The sequence below is a fragment of the Prionailurus viverrinus genome, chromosome E3 (assembly GCF_022837055.1).
Source record: "Prionailurus viverrinus isolate Anna chromosome E3, UM_Priviv_1.0, whole genome shotgun sequence".
In the NCBI taxonomy this organism is placed as follows: Eukaryota; Metazoa; Chordata; class Mammalia; order Carnivora; family Felidae; genus Prionailurus; species Prionailurus viverrinus.
In genome coordinates, this window is record NC_062576.1 from 14556574 (window position 1) to 14578470 (window position 21897).

The 21897-nt window shown below is 51.1% G+C and overlaps 1 protein-coding gene across 1 annotated transcript in view; it reads left to right on the top strand.

Annotated features, from left to right (window-relative positions):
- Positions 1-5728: 5728 nt before the first annotated feature.
- Positions 5729-21897, top strand: part of GALNT17 (polypeptide N-acetylgalactosaminyltransferase 17) — a 246543-nt gene continuing 230374 nt past the window's right edge. Inside the window, exons 1-2 of the mRNA XM_047837433.1 lie at positions 5729-5795; positions 11468-11634. Coding sequence (XP_047693389.1) covers positions 5746-5795; positions 11468-11634 — 217 coding nt within the window. The 5' untranslated portion in view covers positions 5729-5745. The remainder of the gene's footprint in view (positions 5796-11467; positions 11635-21897) is intronic.

Below are 21897 nucleotides of genomic sequence, written 5' to 3' on the forward strand. Positions count from 1 at the left end.
GGCAAGAGTGATTAGCCAAAGGAAGGATTGTTTCAGACAAGCTCACCTTCCCTTAGTGGGAAGGGAAGGCTGGGGGTCTTTTTCGGTGGGTTCACCTCACTTTACTTTGTGGGGGATGGAGAAGGGCTCCTGTGACCAATGACCTCATCAGAGCCAACCGGAAAATTCCTGACTGACTAGTGAAGACAGCATTTCTGGGGGAGGCGGAAACTGCAGTTAGGTTAGGTGTTCGGCCCCAGTTTGGTGACTTGGCTTAGCATTAGTGACGTCATCATGCCTGTGGCTTTGTTTAGTAGACAAATGCCAAGACACATGTCTCTGCTCAGACCCTCCTGGAGAACCGGTTTTGTTTTTCGGAGGCTAAGACAAAGGTCGTTGGAGTCAGGTAGATCTGGGTTTGAAGTCCAGCTCTGCCTACTACTCACTTGCCTCTGGCCTCAGTTTACTCATCAGTACAATGGGTATACCTACATTCCTGGCTTACCGTGAAAAGTAATGGGATAATGCGTACACTGGAAGGTTCTTGGCCCAACGCACGGCTGCAGAAGCTGGGCTCACACACGTGTGTGTGTTTGCAGGATGGTGGGGGGGGGGGGTCACCTTTTGTTACTCATCCTGTATTGCCCTCTCGGAGCAGAGGGCCAGCCCAGCGCTTCTCAGGTGATGGCCAAGGGCACGAGAACCCCCGGAGGCTCACGCTTGGACCGGCAATAGCCCCTTACCTTGTTCTGAAAGTCAAAGCCGATCGTGTGGCCACGCCCAGATCCCGTGGGTGGGGAGATAGACTTGGCCTCTTCAGTGAGAAAAACCTCCTGGAAGAAGTCACTTGGCAAAGGAGCCGCGCACACGGAGGGGTGAAGGGTTAATGCCTTTTGCCACACAACATAAACAGAATCTGCTGAAGCCTCTGGTGGTTCGGGGAGGGAGAAGGCATTTTCGGATTGAGTAAGATAGGCAGCGTCAGGTTAGCACTAAACTGAGGCTGGGGGTGGGGGGTTGGGGCTGGTGTGTCGGATTTGAGTCCCATGGTGGAGGGCCTGCCCTTGGGGACGGCTTTCTGCGTGGAGGTACCATAGCACCAAGGACGGAAGGGTGGCCCGGATGCAGGAATGAACAGAAGTGTTTTCGTGGTCTGTGCCTCTGAAAAGGCAGGCTGGACTGGCCAGTTTGACCAGAGCAAGGAAAGGAAAGGAAAGGAAAAGTCATCCGTTGGGTAATATGTTTCTCACTGCCTTGCTGAAGTTCTAGAAGACAACTGTGGCCCCAGATTGGAGCTCCGGGAGGGGCTGGGGTGGGAGAGTGAGGCTTCGGCTGGGTGCAGAACCTTTTAGGGCCCTTCCGTTTCTCTGAAGGATCAGATTGCCCACATTTTGGATCTGCTGGGCCTTGGAACACGGCTATTTATTATTTCCAGTTGGGATCATTTCCTAATGCGTTTTGGCCTCCGGTGGCCATGGGCGGGGGGGGGGGGGTCCCCGTCCATCGCACTCCCCTTCGGAAGGTTATGGGATAAATACCATGTGTGAATAACTTAGGCAGCATTTCTTGTGCCTTAAGTGCACTGAGGTTTTCTTAGCTCTGGCCTGAAACTGTCTGCATTAATTTACCCTTAATTGCTTTTAGAAATTCTGTTCCTGAGCCATTGCTTAATAAAACTCCAGGGTTTTTCTTTTCTTTTTCTGTTCTCGTCAGTTGGCTACAACAAGATTAGCTTCCTCATGCCCGGAGAGATCCATCTGTTGAGCTAAGAGTCTGAAGGATGCCCCTCCCCACCCTTCCCTTCCTCCCCCACCATCAGCCTCTCCACCCTCCCCCCACCCCCATGTGTGGCTCCTCCCTTCCCTTCTAGAAAAAGCATGCTGCACAAAGCAGGGACCCGTGGTCAGAGTTGAGGGTTAAAGAAGATGAATCAACCCCTTTCACTTACAAAACAAAACAAAACCTTCCAAAGATAAAGAGACACAGGTAGGGGGTGCCCATGTCATGACCTCCTGCCATATCTTGAAACTGTCATATCTGCCACCTGGCCAAGGACAGCTGAGTCTCAGACCTTGTCCTTGGAAAAGCAACTCTTCAGGACTCGGAGAAAGAGACGTCCCAGGAAGCCTGGGAGATTCCATGGTACCTGTAGGTAATCAGCTCAAGAATCAAAAATGGCTTGGGAATATTCCAAGAGAAATGTTTGTAGGAACCAGGCTGGCAGGGGAGGCCTAGAGCTTTGTTGATCCTTTGGTGCTTGAAAACAGGGCGTGGGCGGGGCACTGGCCTGTCACTGACAACTGTGCCCTCTGGCCATGTGCCCTGGGTTTGTACCCTTCCTCTGTGCTTCTGTGGGAAGCCCACAAAAGGTGTGAATTCTCGTCCCAGGGGAAAAAAAAAAATTCCTACGCCCACCACATCTCGCATTCAATTTGGGAGGCTTTTCCTGGGGGGCTCTGTGGACCCCAGGATGGGACCCCGTCTCAGGCATAGAGCAGGCTGCATCTCGATTCATGAAAATCGCCCCAGTGTGACTGATCTGCGGGATGCACAGGAACTCAGATGCTGAAGTAGGCAGTTCGTCCCAGAGCCTGGCTGCGTAGGAACCGAGCTAATGAGGTGTGGAGCTCCTTCCTGGATGAAGTGCCGAGCTCAACTTGAGGAAATTAAACCACTCAGCAAAGTGTGCCTTCTCTCTGGTAATGAGCGGTCCAGTAGAGGGGCCTCGTGCGTCCCGGTGGCTCAGCCCCCTGTCTTGTTTTGCAAGGTTTGCTGTTGCTAAAAATGATAGTGCTCTTTCCGTGGATTATAGGAGAGTCTTGATGAGGAGGGGAGAAAGAGAGGGGCTGTCGGCCTGGTTAATGCACTTGACCCAAACGGGCTTTCGGAATTTGAGTTCTGATTAGTAAATCAAAGGAGACAGCAGGCAGTCGAGTTCAGGGTGGTGTCTTTTTTAAGTGTTGAGGTGCCATCACTGATGTTATAATTCGGGAGACGATAAGTGATGTCTTTGATCATAAAAAGAGCAGAGAGAAGAAATAGGGAAGGTAGGAGGGTTTTCACGGGTTCGTGCAGTAACCATTTATCTGCCAAGGACTGGGCTGGGCTCTGGGGAAACAAAGGGAGCCCAGCTGCCCCGAAGTGGGAGAGAAGAGAGTGAAGGGCATCAGGATGGCAATTTGCAGAGGGGGAGAACGCAACAGAGGACAGGGACCTCACATCAGGCCAGGACGTGCCTGGGGTGGGGCTGGAGGGGAGGGGCGTGTTAGGTCCAAGGAAAGGCACTTTAGGCAGGGGGGAAAGAGTGTGCATTGAGAGAGGGCATTCCTGGTTGCGGGAAGTATGACTGCTTCACGGTAGCTGGGGGAACGGGGTAGGAGCTGAGGTTGGAAGGATGAGCTGGGGCTGAACTGGGTGCCAAGCAAAGGAGTTTAAACCTGACTCTGAAAGCAACGGAGAAGGCGAGGAGATAGTTACAGGGGGAGGGTGTCCTGATCCCATTTGCATTTTAGGAAGGTCATGCTTGGGGGCACCTAGGTGGCTCAGCGTGGGACTCTTGATCCCCAGGTTGTAAGTTCGAGCCCCGCGTTGAGTAGAGATCACTTAAAAATATAATATTACAAAGAAAGAACGTGCTGGCAGCAGTGTGGTGGATAGAGTGAGGCTGAGCTGTAGACGGGGCCGGCCGGAAGCAGGGCTCCAGTAAGTGGCTTTCGGTGGCATCCAGGAGGGAAGCGTTGAGACGTGGAGCCAGGGCAGTGCAAATGGCCGGAGTGGGGGGGTAGGGGCGAGTGTCACAAAGAGAACCTCAAGATGGCAGAATCTTCAGGATTCGGTGACCAGCCAGACGAGGTGAATGGGTCGTGATTCTAACATGCCTCCTGAGAAGAGAGGGCGGTCCCCTGCGATGGAGACAGGAAGGCACAGACAGAGTGGGTGTCAGGTTTAGGCGTGCTGACCTTGGGCTTGCGAGGCGTCCAGGTGGCCACGTCCAGTGGGAAGCTGTTGCTTGAGCCAAGGTCCAGGCTAGTGATGCGGGTTTGGAAATTGCAGGGCGTGACAGTTGGAGCCATAGATTAGGACGAGGTCGCCTAGTTAGAGTCAGCCAAGGGCAGAGAAGGAGCCTTGAGGAATTTGGGGATTTGGAGCGGGAACAGAAAGGGCAACCCGGGAAAAAGAACAGGGGGCCGGGGCCGATCAGGTGGGAGAGAGAGCGGAGGTGTGACTCCGGGAACCCTGGGTGTGCCAGCACCCAAGAGTGAGTCACATTTATATGAGGTGAGAGGCAACAACGTTAAATCCTGCAGCAATGATGGTCGGGAGGTATCTGCTGATTCCGGCCACACGGATGTCATTGGAAACTAACAAGAGCGGTTTTAGTGCAAGAGGGTAACTCGAGGCCAGAGGAAGAGAGTGGAGTGAGGAACCGATGGGAGACGGAAGGAGACAAGGAGAAGAAAGACATCAATGAAAGCTGTGGGAGAGACCCACATTGTATTTAAATGGGAGAGACCTGAGCGTCTGGCTTCCTGACTCTGCTTGGTGGGGGGGGGGGGGGGGGGGGGAGGGACAGAGGGTCCTTACATGTGCGTGGCTTCTCTCATCCACACCTGCAGAGGAGCCACGATGCGGAATTTGATCAGGATGGGGCCCAGGGTCTGCCCGGTTGCCAGGGGATGCTGACCGATGCTGATGCTACAGGCCCGTGACCACTTTTGGAAATTCCTGCCGATGGCCTTGATGGCCTTGATTTCCTCGGTGGATTAAGAGGCACGCTTCCCTGCAGGAGGGAGATGAGCCAGAGGGGAGACTGGTAAAAGCAGAGAGCAGTGGGGAGGCGGGGGGAGGGTTGGAGGCTTTGACCAGCCTTCCAGAGAAGCTTCAGGGCAGGTCCTCTGAGGGCCGTGAAGACTGGAAACCTCGGATTTGTCTTGTCATCAGCTGCAGGTGTGAGACGTTCTCTCTTTATCTGTCTCTATCATTATATCAAATATCATTATATTTACAGATGGATGGAGAGAGAGAGAGAGAGAAAGGGGGGGAAGGGAGAGCTAAAGAGAGAGCGAGAAACATTTATTTAAAGGAATTTGGCATACGTGATTGTGAAGGCTGGCATATCCAAAAACCTGCAGGGCTCACCTGCAGCTCGGAGACCCAGGGAGGAACTCATGTTGCAGCGAGGATCCAAAGGCAGTCTGCTGTCCGAATTCCCTTTCCCCCCGGGGGGACCTCAGTCTTTTTTTTCTCTTCGAACCTTCCAACTGATGGGATGAGGCCTACCCACATTATGGAGAGTAATCTGCTTTAACCCAGGCCTACCGATCTACATGTCAGTCTCATCGAGAAAAAAAAGTACCTTCAGAAACCTCTAGAATAACCTGTGGCCAAAAGACCACTGCCTAGCCAAGTTGACCCATAAAACTGAACATTAGAAGCAGTTAGATGTGCTTTGCGATCTGATGTCATCATCTGGCCCCCCCCCGTCCACAGTGGGCCGGGGAGAGGAGGGAGCGGTTTGTCTCCTTGCTGGACGGAAAGTGAAGTTGCCATTGTTGATGTGACACAGGAAGTGAGTGGAACGTTCTGAAGTTCCGTGTCAGTTGGCAGGTGTAGTGTCAACGTTCATGGCCTTTTCCGGGCTCAGGAGCATGGGAATTTTTGCAATAGGGCTTCCAAGGAGGAGTCCCATTTCTGTTCTTGATTGCCCATAACCCATGGCTTGGCGTAGCTAAGATTGGCACACACGAGCCGTGTCTTTGGTTAAGGATGTGCCTTCAGCGTTTACGGACTCACGGAATTCAGGCGGCGGCAAAGAGGTGACCGTCTGACGCATTTGCCTTTTCCTTTCTGATTACCTCTATCTGGCAAGTGGGCACCACTATTTGGAAAATGAATCCCCTTGCTTAGTGGCTGGGCCACAGCAATGCATTCTTGGGGATGGGGCCCTTTTGCCTCTCATTTGGAGATGGCGGGGTCTGCTGTGGATCAAGGAGGGTGAGCCCAGGCCAAGGAAGCGTGTGGCCATCCAGGTCCCGGGAGCTGGTGTGCTCGTTCCGGAAGCCCAGGGGATGGTAGTACACGGGTACGTTCCAGGCTTGCTCTCGTACGTAAAGCGCATTCAGAAACTGAAAGGTAGGGACGCCTGGGGCGCTCAGTCGGTGAAGCGTCTGACTCTTGGTTTCGGCTCAGGTCATGATCTCACGGTTTGCGGGTTCGAGCCCCGCGTCAGGCTCTGCGCTGACAGCTCCGAGCCTGCTTGGGATTGTCTCCCTCTCTCTCTGCCCCTCATCTCTCTCTTTCTGTCTCTCAGACAGAAATAAATAAACATTAAAAAAAAAAAAAAGAAATAGAAAGGTAGACACTCCAGGACCCGGACCCTCCATTTTTGACGTGGATCTGAGGTCGGGCAGCCATAGAGGAGGAGGCCTCACCTCCCACCACTACCCACAGCAGTGGAAGGAACGGATGGGAAGATGTGTCTGCCCCAAGCCTGTGGCTGCTTGGGGTCAGTCGAGGTGGTGTTTCCTGACTCAAACTATCTATTCCGTTTGATTCCCCCCTCTTTCCTCCCTCTGGTTTCGCTCTGGGCTGCCGGCACTGAGAGGGCATGGGCTCCACGTCCACTGTAAAGAACCTTTACTAATTGGCCTTTCTGATCCTATGCATGTGTCTGGTACACTTGGAAAATGAAAATGAATCAGCCTGGTAGGAATTTGCAGAGCCGGCTGTGACCCTCTGGTTCCAAGCCCTGGCTCCCCACTGCTCCGTCTGTGAGCAACCTTAGCTAGATGTCTTCTGGAAGGCCCCGGAAGGGAAACAGAAGGGACCCTCGTCAACCGTTCAGCGTTTAGCGTTTACCGCACTGCATTCCAAGCTGCCTTGTTCTAAGTGTTGAACGTGTTTTAGCTGCAAACCCCAAGACTCTTGGCTACTGACGGCAGGATTGGGGCCCGGGCAGTGCTCGGTCACGGGTCCCCACACCCTAGTGAGACGCCCCAAAGCCAGAGCTCAGGGTAAGCAGCCAGGAAGGCCCAGCAGATTGGCCACGAGGTGACCATCCGTGTGAGCTGAGTGACGGGAGAGATTGGGTAGGCCCTGGAAGGGGAGCCCTCACCTTAGGACCCGAGGGATTAATGCCCAAGTGGGACCAGAGATAAGGAGTAGAGCCTGAGTGCAGGCCCTGTGGGCGCCTGCCCTGAACTGGCCCCATGTGCTATCCCGTGTTTGGAAGAGTCGAGACATCAGATGAAGAAGTTTCCTTCCAGGCACCCTTGCTGCTGTCTTCAGGCAGCTTGTGCGACTCAGGGCAAGTGACTTCACCTCTCTGGGCCCCCAGTTTCCTCCTCTGTGAAATGGGGATGATAATACCGCCTACCTCAGAAGGTTGCTGTGAGGGTTCAATGAGACAGAACAGTACATAGAAGCTTCCAGAAACTTCCGACTCACAGCCTGCACTTGTATAAATGTTGGCTAACCTCACCGTCATCCTCGTCTGTAAGGTCCTGAGATCTCCTGGCCCACGTTGCGTCTCGATTCTCTTACAGCAGTGCAGTGGGGATGTTGTAGGGTCATTTTGTTGCCAGGTTGGCAAACTGGGTCACAAGCATCACTTGGCCCCTCTGATCTATGTACCACGTGGGGCTCACGTAAGTTGTCCTTAAAAGGAGGTCCTGGCACGGGCAGCTCCTTGGGCTTCATTTCCTGCTTGGAGGCCTGGTGGGTTCCGAAGTGGCCAGTTCTCCTCAGCTCTCTTCTCCTTGCTCAGCATCAGCCAAGGGAAGTCGTGGATACTTTTGGTGTTGAATGAGGTCAATGCCAATGGCTCTGCTGTGAGGGCGCCGAGAGAAGGGGAGACAGTTACCCTCGGGGAGCTACCAAGTTCAAGGGAGTATCCCAGGCATGTGGAGAGATGGACAGACAGACGTAAGGATGGATAGAAGGTGTCTGACAGATCTCACGAGGTTGGTTGTTTGTCTCTGCTCGCTCTTCTCTGTGAGATCGGCTTTCCAGGGACTGTTCTCCTCATAGCCCTCGGAGCAGAGGGCTGGGCTTGAGTTGCTTTGTAGCCTCTCTACGGGGCCTTAAGTGTTTATTGACAATTATCCAGACTTTTTAATGGGCGCCTGGGTGGCTCAGTCGGTGAAGCGTCCGACTTCGGCTCAGGTCACGATCTCCCGGTTCGTGGATTCAAGCCCCGCGTCGGGCTCTGGGCTGGCAGCTCGAAGCCTGGAGCCTGCTTCGGATTCTGTGTCTCCCTCTCTCTCTCTCTCTCTCTCTCTGCCCCTACCCCCCCTCATGCTCTGTCTCTCTGTCTCTCAAAAAGAAAAAAAAGAAAAAAAAAAGAAAGTTATCCAGACTTTAAGACAGCTTGCCTGCCAACCATCTTCTTTAAGACAAGATTGTTTATTGCTCACTGACCCGTTTCTGAAAGGAGGCCTGTGATTTCTGGGACCCAGTTCCGAGCCCGTGTTGCTAGAGGAAGCCCACGGGATGCCCCCCCCCGGCTGTGGATTTGGAAGTACTTGGCAGTTGCTGTGGCACAGCATCCTCTGCTCATTCCTGGGTGCCTCGCAGATCCCGAATCCGTTCTTTTATCCTCCTAAACCTGCCAGGCTACTCCTACTCGGGTTTTGCAGCTGGAAGGCCGTCGGGGCGGCAGGAAACACGTCGGGTTCTGTGTGTTCCACTGTGTACAGATGGGGGTGGGAAGCCAAGCTCTGAAACCGACCTCTCCTTCCCCGAGTCGGCCTGCCCCGCCACCCCGGCCACCCCCGAGAGCACCGTGCAAGGCACCGGGGCAACTGGGCGCTCAGCACCTTCTGCCTCCTCAGCTCTGCGGGGACTCGGGGACGGAACACTTGGCGGGAATTCAGTGTCAAGTCCTACGGGCAGGAGCTGTGGTCTGGTGGTCTGTTCTTTCTCTCTGCATTTCTACGGCCAGTGAGCCTCTCTCCCGGCAGCAACCACCCTTCATCTCCCACCCTGTCTGGCCCCGGGGGGTGTGATTGTAAGTAACGTGTGATGAGTCAGCACCTACTCCTCAGTGCTTAAAAACCTCAGTGAATAAATAAATATGCTTAAAAAAAAAAAAAAGACCAAGGAAAGAACGCTGATTTTTATGACAGTGACTATATTCATCTCGTCTGCCCATTGGGAAAGCCTGAGGACATGGGGCCCAGGAGAGGTACACTGTCAGCTGGGCAAGGGTAGAGACCCGGGTGGCCAGGCTGGGGAGGAGACTCCTGGGTGGGTCCTGCAAGGAGGGTCTGGGCTGCGTGAAAACTCTGGAAGCCTGGCCCATGCGTTGGGGAGCATACAGAAGGGAACGGAGGAGCCGAAAGGGGGGTCTGGGGGGGGCAGCCGGGCAGACTGGGTCCTTCCATTAGTTGGTATGTTGCATTGTCACGGAGCTCTCAGATGACCCTTGTGAGGTCTCAGGCAAGCACCACAGCTAGGTGTGGTACGGATTATTTTGACAGTTTTAGAGGTGAAGACCTATGAACAGTGTACCCCGTGTGTGACGGAGCGCTTTCTCATTTTTGAAATCCCTGTCCCCCCCCCCCTCATCCACCATGATTTACCAAATGGCCACCTTGGCCCATGAAGGGGCAGGGTGGGGGCTTTGAGGCTCCCCCATTTCCCACTTTACCCTGGGGGCGCGAGTTGCCTGCTCTAGCCGAGAGGCTTGACTCAGAACTCAGTCCTGATTGCGTCATGACCCCGTTGCCTGTGGGTGGAGAAGAAAGTGCTGGGACACTGCAATCTGGTCTTTCTGCTTCTGCGTTCCAAGCGCCAGAAGCTGTTAAAAACCAAGGACCAAAGACACTTAAGCCCTGGGGCTGAGCGCTGGGAATAGGTGGGCGCGTCCGGAATGTGTGCTTACAGGGACGGGCTGGTGAGTAAGCTGCCCAGGATGGTCGAGGGGTCTCCGAGGGACCTTCTGGGGTGCCTTCCTCCCTCGGATCCCCATGCAGCAAATGAGATGATTCCCGCCGACTGCCCGGGAGCCCGTCAATAACCATTCTAATCTCCCTGGCAGCCCCAGAAGTGAATTTACAGCGACGTGGTAAAAATGAGGCTGCATGATCAATGGATCCCTGGACGTTCTCCTCCAGGAGACACAAATGTATCTTGTAACAAAACTTTATTTTCTTCCGAAAATTGCCTGCCTGATTAATACGGCCCGACACAGCCCAAGCTGTTCCGCATAAAAAACAGCCTTTTTTCTTGCTCTTTCTTCAGTGCTCTTCCCCCTCACTCCATTCCTTCAGCTCGTCGCCTTTGTTTTCTCCTCTAACGCCTGTGCTATATATCGTCCGATCTCACACGAGGAGGGGGAGAATGTATTGAAATGCCTTAGCGCCCTCTCCCATGCTGTTTGGTTTCCGCTTGGTATTTCCAATGCGGCTCAGCCTAAGCAGAGGACCAGATTCGTGAGTGCTCCCCTGGACGGAGCGCGGTGTTCCCATGACTGAGCCACGCACGGCCTGTTCTCTGGGTATCAAGCTTGCATCACCGGGAGCTCCAGGGAGGCCAGAGCTCGACACCCCTGTGTCCAGCCTGGGTGAAAAGGACTCTTCTCTTTTATTCCGGTTTTCAGGGATGGGGGAGCTGCTGGGTCATAGGAGGGAGGACCTCAAAGGCAGGCGGTCCCATCTCCTGCCCCCCCCCCCCCAGGAGATTCTAGGAACGCCTGCCAGAAGGGTTGGGGTGTACCCGGCAGCATGCTCCTATGCAGGCCGAGGACCCGCTTCCTTGAATACGATTATTTACATGTGCCTTTCATGTCTGATTCTAGAATGCAGGCTCCACCCGAGCGGGCTGTTTGGTTTGGGTTCCCCCAGAAGCAGACCCTAAGACTAAGATTTGAGTGCACCATTGATTCGGAAGGTGGAGAGAGCAAACACCACCAGGGGCGTGGGGCAGTAGGATCTGGAAGGGAAGGCATCCCCCAAAGGGTGTGATATGCAGATGGCCACTGTGGGTGGAGGGGGAACCCTCCCTCGTTTCACTAGGGGGACCCTGGGAGCCCTTGTAAACCGCTGCCCTTGGAGTCAGCCTGCTCCTGGGGTGAGCAAGCTGGGGTGTTCATGCCTCAACTCCTGGCCGCCGCTGGATGGGAGCAGATGGGGGTGGGGCGGCAGCAAAGCAGCTTCCAGGCATGGAAACGCAGGTGCCCGAGTAGGGAGTGGGGCAGGTGGGCAGTGAAGTGGGACCAGGCGGTGTGAACGGGCACCCAGGCCGCCTGGGAGATGCGAGATACGTACCCGAGACTGCTGCTTCTGGTTCCTTTGGGGCGGCAGGTTGAGGAGATTGGGGCGGGACCCCTTAACGATCTCCTCCTTAGGTTCTAGCCTTTGTTCTCAGCCAAGGGGGGCCCGGAGGGAACTGGTGACGCACACCTTGGGCACACGTGGGCCGTGTCCATCCGCAGCGCCCATGCCTTCCGCCTTCCTCTGACTCTACTCGGCTGGCTCTCTTCCCCCAGGTGCAAGGAGCTGAAGTACTCCAAGGAGCTGCCCCAGATCTCCATCATATTCATCTTCGTGAACGAGGCCCTGTCAGTGATACTGCGGTCAGTCCACAGCGCGGTCAACCACACGCCGACGCACCTGCTGAAGGAAATCATCCTGGTGGACGACAACAGTGACGAAGGTATGGGGGCCGCCAAGCTGCACGAGTGTTTTGGAGGGGATCCTGGGAGCGCGCCGTGTCAGCAGGGGGGAAAATGCCACTTGCATTGTAACCCGAGTCCACCTGTCTTTGTCTCCTGTCCCTGGGGCATAGCTACAGAGAGGAAGACATCTGGGCGCACGAGCACTGGCCCATTAGACCTCGAGGCCTGCAGGGCTCTTAGGAATAAATGACTGGCAGGGCACCCTGGGTGGCTCCGTTGGTGAAGTGTCCAGCTCTTGATTTCAGCTTTGGCTCGTGGAATCGAGCCCCGTGTTGGGCCCCACGCTCATAGTACAGTGCCTGCTTGGGATTCTCTCTGTCCCTCTCTCTCCCTGCCCCTCCCCAGCTTGCTCATGCTCTCTCTTTCTCTCTCAAAATAAAGAAACATTAAGAAAAAACTGAGACATTACCGGTGGGGCGTCCAACTTCGGCTCAGGTCATGATCTCGTGATTCGAGCCCCGCATCGGGTTCTCTGCTATCAATGCAAAAATTAATAAACATTAAAAAAAAAAAAAAGAAGTTACTGACCACATAGATGGACTCATTTTCCCTTCTTCATATTACCTAAAGTAGATGACAAGGGGCGCCTAGATTCTTCCCCACTCCCCGCCCCAGCCCTACCCACTGCCACCGTCCTTTCCCAAGAGGTAAAATAAAAAATGAAATTCTGGGGGCACCTAGGTGGCTCAGTCGGTTGAGCGTCCGGACTCCTGGTTTTGGCTCAGGTCATGATCTTGAGGTTTTGTGAGTTCGAGCCCCGCGTCGGGCTCTGTGCTGACAGCTCAGAGCCTGGAGCCTGTTTCAGATTCTGTGTCTCCCTCTCTCTCTGCCCCTCCCCCGTTCATGCTCTGTCTCTCTCTGTCTCAAAAATAAATAAATGTTAAAAAAAAAATTTTTTAAAAAGTTTCAATTAAAAAAAAAAAAATATATATATATATATATATAAAACAGGCAGGTATTGGGCAGCAGGAACAAAAATCCTCCGGGGTCCCTGGAGGCGGGTCAGGGGGAGGCCTGGTGTCCAAGTGGCGGCGGATGAGTCTTGCTAACTGTGCCCTTGTGTTGGCTCCTGGCCTAAGGTAATGCGCTGTGCTCGCCACAGGGAGAAACCCCCACCAGCTGATGCCACAGGAGGCGCCAGCCAGGGTGCGCGCTGAAGGCCAAGGAGGCTTATCTTCTGAGCCACGGGAGGACTAGGGCAGGCTAAAGCCCTGGCTCTCAGCGTGCTGGGTAGAGAAGGAGAAAGATTACCCCGTGTGTGCTTCCAGGCTAGGAGAGGGTGAGCAGGAGCCAGGACGATGCCACGGGTGCCGTGTGGCACCTGGCTATCTCTGGGAGCTCAGGGCTGAGCCACGTCATTGGCCCGGGCACTGAAGTCCCCCTGCCCCTTCTGAACTGGCTGGCTGGGCCCCCGAAGGGCTCCCGTGCACCTGGGCCCAGCAATATGCCAGTCGGGTACCGCCTTCTCCGAGGCCTCCAGAGTTGGAGGACGGAGGGGTTGCTGGCTGTATTTTTCACATCTCTTTTTACCTCTGGCCATTCCGCCAGGTGTAGATTCTGCTAACACTGGCCCTGGCGGTCTTCTTGTGAGAACGTGGCGCGTTCAGTTCCTTGGAGCCTCTAAGCCGTCTGGCGAAGCCTGTCTCCCTGACGTGGCTCCCAGAGCCCCTCGCGGCATGCCGCGTGCCCACCGTGGACCCCTTGCATCAGCAGAGGGCATCCCTGATCCTCCTTCCCTCCATTTGGTGGCTGAGTCCCCCAGGTGTCCCCTGTGGGTGCCCTGCTCAGAGAATCCTTTGCTGCCGTCCTACGGCCCTAGCTGGGTGCTCCCCCAGCACCCATTCCCCTACCTACCCAGCACGTAGCACGTGATACCTCCCCGTCTTGCACAACTGGCCTCCCACGGTGCTGGATAGGACGGGGTTTCTCAGGGCCCGTCTGGCATCGGCCCTCGGTGAGTCTCACCCAGCCTGGGAGTGAGTGACAAAGATGAACGAGGCTTGCAAAGGTCAAGTGGGGGGAGGGGGGGCTAAGTGGCCTTGTGGCAGGAGGCGGGGCAGAGAAGAGCTCGCACCCCCAGAGAAGAGAGCGGGTGCCGGGACGGCATTGGGGTGAGGACCCACGGCCAGTGGGGCTCCCTCCCCTGAGGAGATCTTGGCGGAGCTCAACCAGAGAGAAATGGGGGTCCAAGCTCGTCTCACCCAGAATGGAAACTCTGGTCTCTGGTGGGCGTCTTAGTTTGGGCTCCCCCAGGAGCAGACCCTGAGACAAAGATTTGAGTGTGTTAGTTGATTTGCGAGGGGGAGAGAACACCTCGAGGGGCTCAGGGGAAGTAGGACAGGAAGGGCGTGATATGCAGGTGGCCCCTGTGGCTGAGGCAGCTTAATCCCACTTGGGGGACTCCGGGAGCCAGGGGTATAAAGCCCACTCCTCTTCTGAGCCAGTCTGCTCCCGGAGTACTTAGGCACCTTCTCCGGCTTTCCGCTCAGAACCTCCTGGAGCCCCACCCTGGAGGAAATTCTGCTCCAGGAGGTCTGGAGTAGGGCTGGGAATGTGCATTTCTTACAAATTCCCAGGAGGTGCTGATCCTGCCCCTACAGGAACCACACAGTTGAGAACCACCGAGTTACCATCTCAGGGGTTCGCATTTAAATAAAGCTGTTCAGTGGGTGAGAAACGGGGTGGGAGAGATATTCGGTCCAGCCTGATCATCAAGTTAATTCCCATTCATTTTCCTCTGTCCCCCCACCCACCCTGCAAATCCCGGTGGACCAGGAGGAGACTATATTAACACTCTTTCCCCCTTTTCTGTCCTTCCTTCTAGCTTCTGTATTTTCTCCAGGCTAGAAATACCTTCTCTTTAACTGCAACAGGGACTTAACATTTTTTTTCTCTGTTGAGATTTTCTTTGTGACTGGTATTATCGAGTTTTGTAAATGTTCTATATACACTTGAAAAGACCCCCCCCCCCCACACACACACTGTAATCATGGAATTGAATTCCTGCCAGACATCAATTTTGTGTATTTAGATAGACTACGATTTATTTTCTTAAGGCTTTTTGATGATGGTGTTTTCAAATCTCCTCCTGCGATGACTTTTCCTTCCCATGTCCCTAATAATGCTTGATTTCTGTATCTCGTTGTCAGTTTCTTTGGTAACTGTAGATTCGTGTCTGTGTGGTTTCATCGTTAGTGGTGGCTATCACCCTGATGTAAGACTCCCTGTATCTTAAAAGCATACTTTTTTCCTTGCCTCGAATTTAGTTCATCTAACCTTAATATTGTTATCCCTGCTTACCTTCTGCTCAAGTTTGATTAAACCATTTTTCCCCAGCCTTAATGTATTTTCCGATCTTAAAAGTAATGCGTGCTCTCTTTGTAGGAAACTTTGAATGTATCAAAAAGTAACTGGAAAATACAAATACGCAGAGAGTAACTGAAGGCAACTGTTCATTCCCCCCTGTTCTCCCCTTCTTAAAAAAATTTTTTTATTTGAGAGAGAGAGAGAGAGAGAGAGAGAGAGAGAGATCTCAAGCAAGCTGCATGCTCAGTGCAGAGCCTGACATGGGGCTTGATCTTACGACCCTGGGATCATGACCTGAGCCAAAATCAAAAGTCTGATGCTCAACCAACTGAGCCAGCCAAGGGTTCCCCCTCCCTTTCTTTTAAAAAAAAATTTTTAATGTTTATTTATTTTTGAGAGAGAGAGAGACAGAGTGTGAGCGGGGAAGGAGCCGGGGGGGGGGGTGGTGGAAAACACGGAATCTGAAACGGGCTCCAGGCTCTGAGCTGTCAGCACAGAGCCCGATGCGGGGCTTGAACCCACGCACCATGAGATCATGACCTGAACCGCAGTCGGACCCTTAATCGACTGAGCCACCCAGGCACCCCACCCCCTTCTTTTTTTTAATGCAGGTGTTACATAGTTAAGATCCTATAGTAAAAACAAGTTACTGTTCTTCCTGTTTCCTCCCCTGAACTGTGAAGCATCATAGCTCTCTTTTTATTAAAAAAGATCTGCAAACATCATTTTCATGAGGGTAGAGTGGTCCATTCTCAAGCCAGTCATGCCTGGCACAGGTGGGAACTAGAATCCCACAGCTGTATGTTATCATATCCATTAAAGGAAAACCAAGCTTTATCAGGAAAAGAAAGAAAGAAAGAAAGAAAGAAAGAAAGAACAAAACAGAGAAAGAAAGGAAAAAGGAGAGAGAGAGAGAGATGGAAGGAAGGGAGGGAGGGAGGGAGGGAGGAAGGAAGGAAGGAAGGAAGGAAGGAAGGAAAGAAAGAAAGAAAGAAAGAAAGAAAAACCACCTGGTCCAGGGAGTGTGTGAATAAAGCCAGAAGGCTCAGGAAGAAAGAAAGAAAGAAAGAAAAACCACCTGGTCCAGGGAGTGTGTGAATAAAGCCAGAAGGCTCAGGACCTGTGTGTACAGGTAAGTCAGGGTCTTTCACTTGTTAGGTTTGTTTTTACATTTGTTTCATTCGGCTTGAATACTGATGCTGACCCAAGTTAAACCCAAGTAAGATGCAATTCTTTGTAATCCTGTACATTAAACCGAAATCCCTCGGGCAAAATTTACCAGTGATCGCAGCGCACCCAGTCCAGCGGGCACTTTCCTGCTCTGATCCGGCCACGTCTGACATTGTTGGTGGCTTCCTTCCTGGCACTTGTCTCCTCCTGCGACCCCAGCACCGCTGTCTTCTCTGCCTCGGCTCCCTGCTTCGAGGGGATCACTCATGATTCTCAGCGTCGGGACACGCGGGGCGCTTCCTCCCACGGGCACATGGTGAATGGTCTCCCGATCCATCCCTGCAGTGCAGAGCAATTCAGCCTCTCCCCTGAGCTCCAGCCCTGCGTCCTCTCTCTCCTCAAGGGCCAGGGTCCCTCTGAACCGTAAGCTCAGTCTGTCCTATGACTAACTTAGCATCCTCCTCTCGGCCTCGCAGACCTGCTTCTCATTATCTCCTGTCAGTGAAGGGCTTTACCTCGTCACCAAAGACCAGAAGGCTTTTCATTCTCTTTCTGCTCTGTTTCTCAGCATCTGCTTAGTCCCTCTTGAGCAGGATCCCGCCTGGCCGTGTCCCAAGCCACTGGTCTTTGTTCAGATCATCAGCATTTTTCTGCTTTGATCTTTGTTTGAGGGGTTGAGGCTGAGGGAATTCAGGTGCACGGAATTGTATCAATCATCACTCTTGCCACACCCCGTCACGGTCATCCTTTATGATTTTCCCTTACTTTTTTTTAAAGTTTATTTATTTTTGAGATAGAGAGTGCAAGTGGGGGAGGAGCAGAGAGAGAGGGAGAGAGAGACTCCCAAACAGGCTCTGAGCTGTCCGTGCAGAGCCCCACGCGGGGCTCAAGCCCACAAACTGTGAGATCATGACCTGAGCCGAAATCAAGAGTTGGATGCTTAACGGACTGAACCCTCCAGGTGTCCCTCTTGTCCCTTACTTCTAATTGAGATAGAATTCACATAACATCAAATACACCCTTATGAAGTGTGTATAGTTCGGTGGCTTTAAGTATATTCACGACGTTTTGCAACTGTAACCATGATCTAATTCCGGAATATTTTCATCGTCCCCCTGAAGAGATCCTGGACCTGTTTAGCCATCTCTCCCAGGTCCTGGGGCAACCACCAAGTATTTCTGTCTCTATGAATTTGCCTCTCCTGGACATTTGCTCTCAATGAAATGTACAGCCTGTGTCTGTCTTGTTTCGTGCAACGTACTGTCGCCCAAGTTCATCGTGTGGTGGCATGGATTTACGTCATTTCTTTTTGTGGCTCAGCGACATTCGGTTGTGTGGAGGTAGCACATGACCTTTCTTTATTCTTCCGTTGATGGATAGGTGGGGCGTTCCTGCTTTTTGGTTGTTACGAATAATACTGCTAGGAACGTTCATGTAAAAGTTGTCGTGTGGAATGTTTTCAGTTCTCTTGGGTACCTACCTAGGAGTGGAATTGTTGGGTCCTGTGATAATTCCACGGTTCATATCTTGAGAAGCCATCAGACTGTTTTCCCCAACGACACGGTTTTTCGCAGGAGCGGCACCATTTTGCATTCCTGGCAATGTATGAAGTCCCAGTTTCGCCACATCCTCAATATTTGTTATTTTCCTTTAAAAAAAAACACACACACAAAGGCCACCGTGGTGCGTGTAAGGTGGTATCTCATGGTTTTATTTGCATTTCTCTAATGACTGATTATTTTGAGCATCTTCTCATGTGCTTGCTTGCCATTAGTCTGTCTTTTTTTTTTATTTTTATTTTTTACTTTTATTTATTTTTGAGAGACAGAGCACAAGTGGGGAAGGAGCAGAGAGAGAATGAGACACAGGGTCTGAAGCAGGCTCCAGGCTCTGAGCTGTCAGCACAGAGCCCGACGCGGGGCTTGAACCCACAAACCGTGAGATCATGACCTAAGCCAAAGTAGGATGCTCCACCAACTAAGCCACCCAGGCGCCCCCATTAGTCTGTCTTATTTGGATAAATGTCTACTGAAATCTTTTGTCAACTTGAATTTTATTTATTTGTTTGTTTATTTATTATTTTTTGAATGTTTATTTATTTTTGAGTGAGAGAGAGACAGAGTGCGAGTGGGGGAAGGGCAGAGAGAGAAAGGGAGACACAGAATCTGAAGCAGGCTCCAGGCTCCGAGCTGTCAGCACAGAGCCCGACGCGGGGCTCGAACTCATGAACTTTGAGATCATGATCTGAGCCGAAGTGGAACGCTTAACCAACTGAGCCACCCTCGCGCCCCCTTTTGCCGATTTTTAAAATGGGTTATTTGTCTTCTTAGTGTTGAGTTGTAATTGCTTATGTCTTCTGGGCACACACTCTTATCAAATATATTCTGTACGTAATTTTGCAAATGTATTTGCAGATATTTCCTTCCGTTCTGTGGATTGTCTTTTCTCTTTATTGATAGTGTCCTCTGATGCACAAAAGCTTTTCATGGTCATGAAAGTCAAGTTTTTTATTTTTTTCTTTGGGTGCTTGAGCTTTTGGTGTCATATCTAGGAAACCATTGCCTAGTCCAAGGTCACAAAGATTTACACCTATATTCTCTTCTAAGTGTCTTGGAGTTTTAACTCCTAGACATTGTGAATTCATGTTTGTGTATGGTTTGAGGTAGGGGTCCAAATTATTCTTATTATTTTTTTGTCCCATGAGGATATTCAGTTGTCCCAGTACCATTTGTTGAAGGAACTGTTCTTTTTCCCATTGAATGGTCATGGCATCCATGCCAAAAATAAATTGCCTTGTAAGTGTAAGGGTTTATTTTTGGACTTTAAATCCTATGTCATTGATCTATGTGTCTATCCCTGTGTGAGTACCGCCTTGTCTTTATAACTCTTCCTTTATAGCAAGTTTTAAGAATCAGGAAGTGAGTCTTCCAGACTTATTCTTCTTTTTCAGGATTGTTTTGTCCATTCTGGGTCCCACGTGTTGACGTGTGAATTCTGGGTCCCACATGGGACATATGACACGTTTGTCCATTGCTTCAAAAAGGCAGTTGGAATTTTGTCAGGGATTTTGCATTGGATCTATAGGTCAATTTGAAAAGTATTGTCATCTAGGGGCGCCTGGGTGGCGCAGTCAGTTGAGCGTCCGACTTCAGCCAGGTCACAATCTCGCGGTCTGTGAGTTCGAGCCCCGCGTCGGGCTCTGGGCTGATGGCTCAGAGCCTGGAGCCTGTTTCCGATTCTGTGTCTCCCTCTCTCTCTGCCCCTCGCCCGTTCATGCTCTGTCTCTCTCTGTCCCAAAAATAAATAAACGTTGAAAAAAAAATTAAAAAAAAAAGAAAAGTATTGTCATCTTAGCAATATTAATACTTCCAATCCATGACATGGAATGTCTTTGGTACCTGGCTGGCTAAGTCAGCAGAGTGTGCAAACTCTTGATCTTGGGGTTGTGATTTGGAGCCCCATGTTGGGTGTAGAGATTACCATGACATGGAGAGCCTTTCTATTTATTTAGATCTTCTTTAATTTCTTTAAACAATGTTTTATAATTTTCAATATACAAGTCCTCTTGTTTTTTTTTTTTAAAAATGTTTGTTTATTTATTTATTTTGAGAGAGAGCGAGAGAGCACACACATATGCATGAGGAGAAGGGGCAGAGTGAGAAGGAGAGAGAATCCCAATCCTGCTGAGTGTGGATCCTGATGCAGGGCTCGATCCCACAACTCTGAGATCATGACCAGAGCCACAATCAAGAGTCGGATGCTTAACTGACTGAGCCACCGAGGCTCCCCTACAAGTCTTGCTTTCTTTGTCTAAATTTATTCCTAGATATTTTATTATTTTTGATGTTGAATTGTAAGTAGAATTGTAAGTAGAATTGCTTTCTTTATTTCATTTTTGGACTACTCACTGCTTGCGTATAGACATGCAGCTGATTTTTGTATATTGATCTTGTATTCTTCTACGTTGCTAAACTTGTTTCTTAGCTCTGATTGTGTGTGTGTGTGTGTGTGTGTGTGTGTGTGTGTGTATTCTTCAGAGCTTTCTGCCTGTAATGTCACGTCACCTTCAAGTAGTGACAATTTTACTTCGTACTTTCCAATCCGGATGCCTTTTATTTATTTATCCTTTGCTTAGTTTTCCTGGCTCCTTTATTCTTTTTGTGCACTTTTTATGAAATGCCTGATATCCTATCATGTCAAGAACAAGAGTACTGACCCGTGTACATTCTTAATTGTTTACAAAGGCTTCTTCTGGAGAAGACAGCTAAGTCACGAGCGAGCTCAGGGAAACACAGGACACACCCTTGTGGGGACATCTGTCAGGCTGTTGTGTGCACCAGTGCTGGGGATAAGGCAAAAATCGGGACCGAAGGAATGGCTGCTCTGTGTTTTCTGCCGGCGACCTCATCAAGGCGCATTGCCTACTCTTAGAAGGAGGTCGAAGCAGACCACGTCTGGGGGATGAAATGAATGTCCTCCGCTGATCCACGCAGCGGGCATGGCGAGAGAGAGCACAGACTATGTCAGCCTGTGGTCAGAATATCCCATTATAGGGAAGAATGGGGACAATCTATCCTCATTCAGACATCATTTGACTCATCAGAGCAGCAAAGATGACAAAGATTAGTAAGAGTCCGTGTCGGTGAGGATACAGAGAAAAAAGACTCTCATATCCTTCTCATGGGACAGAACCGCATATCTGAACAATTTATCAATTCATATTGAAAGTTCTGGGCTCATTCAAGCAATCTATCCTCAGTCGAAAATGAGGTGAGTTTGCAGAAGCAAGAGTAATGGCAACTTGCCATGTGTCTGCCTCAAGTCCCGCTGCCCTGCTGTGGACAGTTGGCTGCAGTGGCTATAGGTCATTGTCACCTTGGATCCCTCCCTCCCCTCCTGGGGACCTCCTTTGCCCCCTCTCCTATGCTAAATTCCAGGCTTTTCTCTTTTCTTGGTTTACGTGCTTGTTTAGGTGCAACATAACAGCTAGAAGCCTCATTAAGGGACTACGAGGAAGATAAAGTCTTTTGAGATCATCCGTGTCTGAAGAAAGCTTTATCCTCATTTTCTGTGTGATCGATGGCCTGGTTGAGACAGATATTCCCTTCTTTCAGATTTTGATGTTTTGGCTTCATTATCTTTTTCCAATGTTTTGTAAAGGAACCAAAGGCATTCTGATTTCTGATCGTGTGTGTGTGTGTGTGTGTGTGTGTGTGCGCGTGTGTGCGCGCGCGCGCGCGTGTGTGTGTGTGTGTGTGTGTGTGTGTGTGTGTTCTCCTTTCTGGAAGCTGGTGGAATTTTCCATTTTGTCCCCAGAGTTTTGAAATCCACGATGATGAGCCTTAGTGTGGGTCAGTTTAGTGGCTTCAATCTGGAATCTAATGTCTGTCAGTTTTCGGAAAATTTCTTGGAACATTCCATTGATAATCCCTCCCCATTTTCCTCGTTTCTCTATTTCAGCGTCTCCCACTATTCCATTAGTAAGCCTCTTGGGTGGAGCCTTTAATTTTCTTATTTTTTCTCTGCCACCTTATCTTTCCTTATATTTTTGCCCAGCTTTGTTTGCTCTCTCTTGAGTTTTATCTTCCTTCCCTTCTAGTCAGTTTTTTTTTATCTCTGCCATCATGATTTTACTTCCAAGTGCCCATTTTTATTCTCTGAGAGTTCCTTTTTATAGCATATTGTTCTTATTTAATAGAAGCAATATGTTTTCCTATCCCCTGGAGGATATTAATAATATTTCGTCTTTTGTTTTGGTTTTCGGT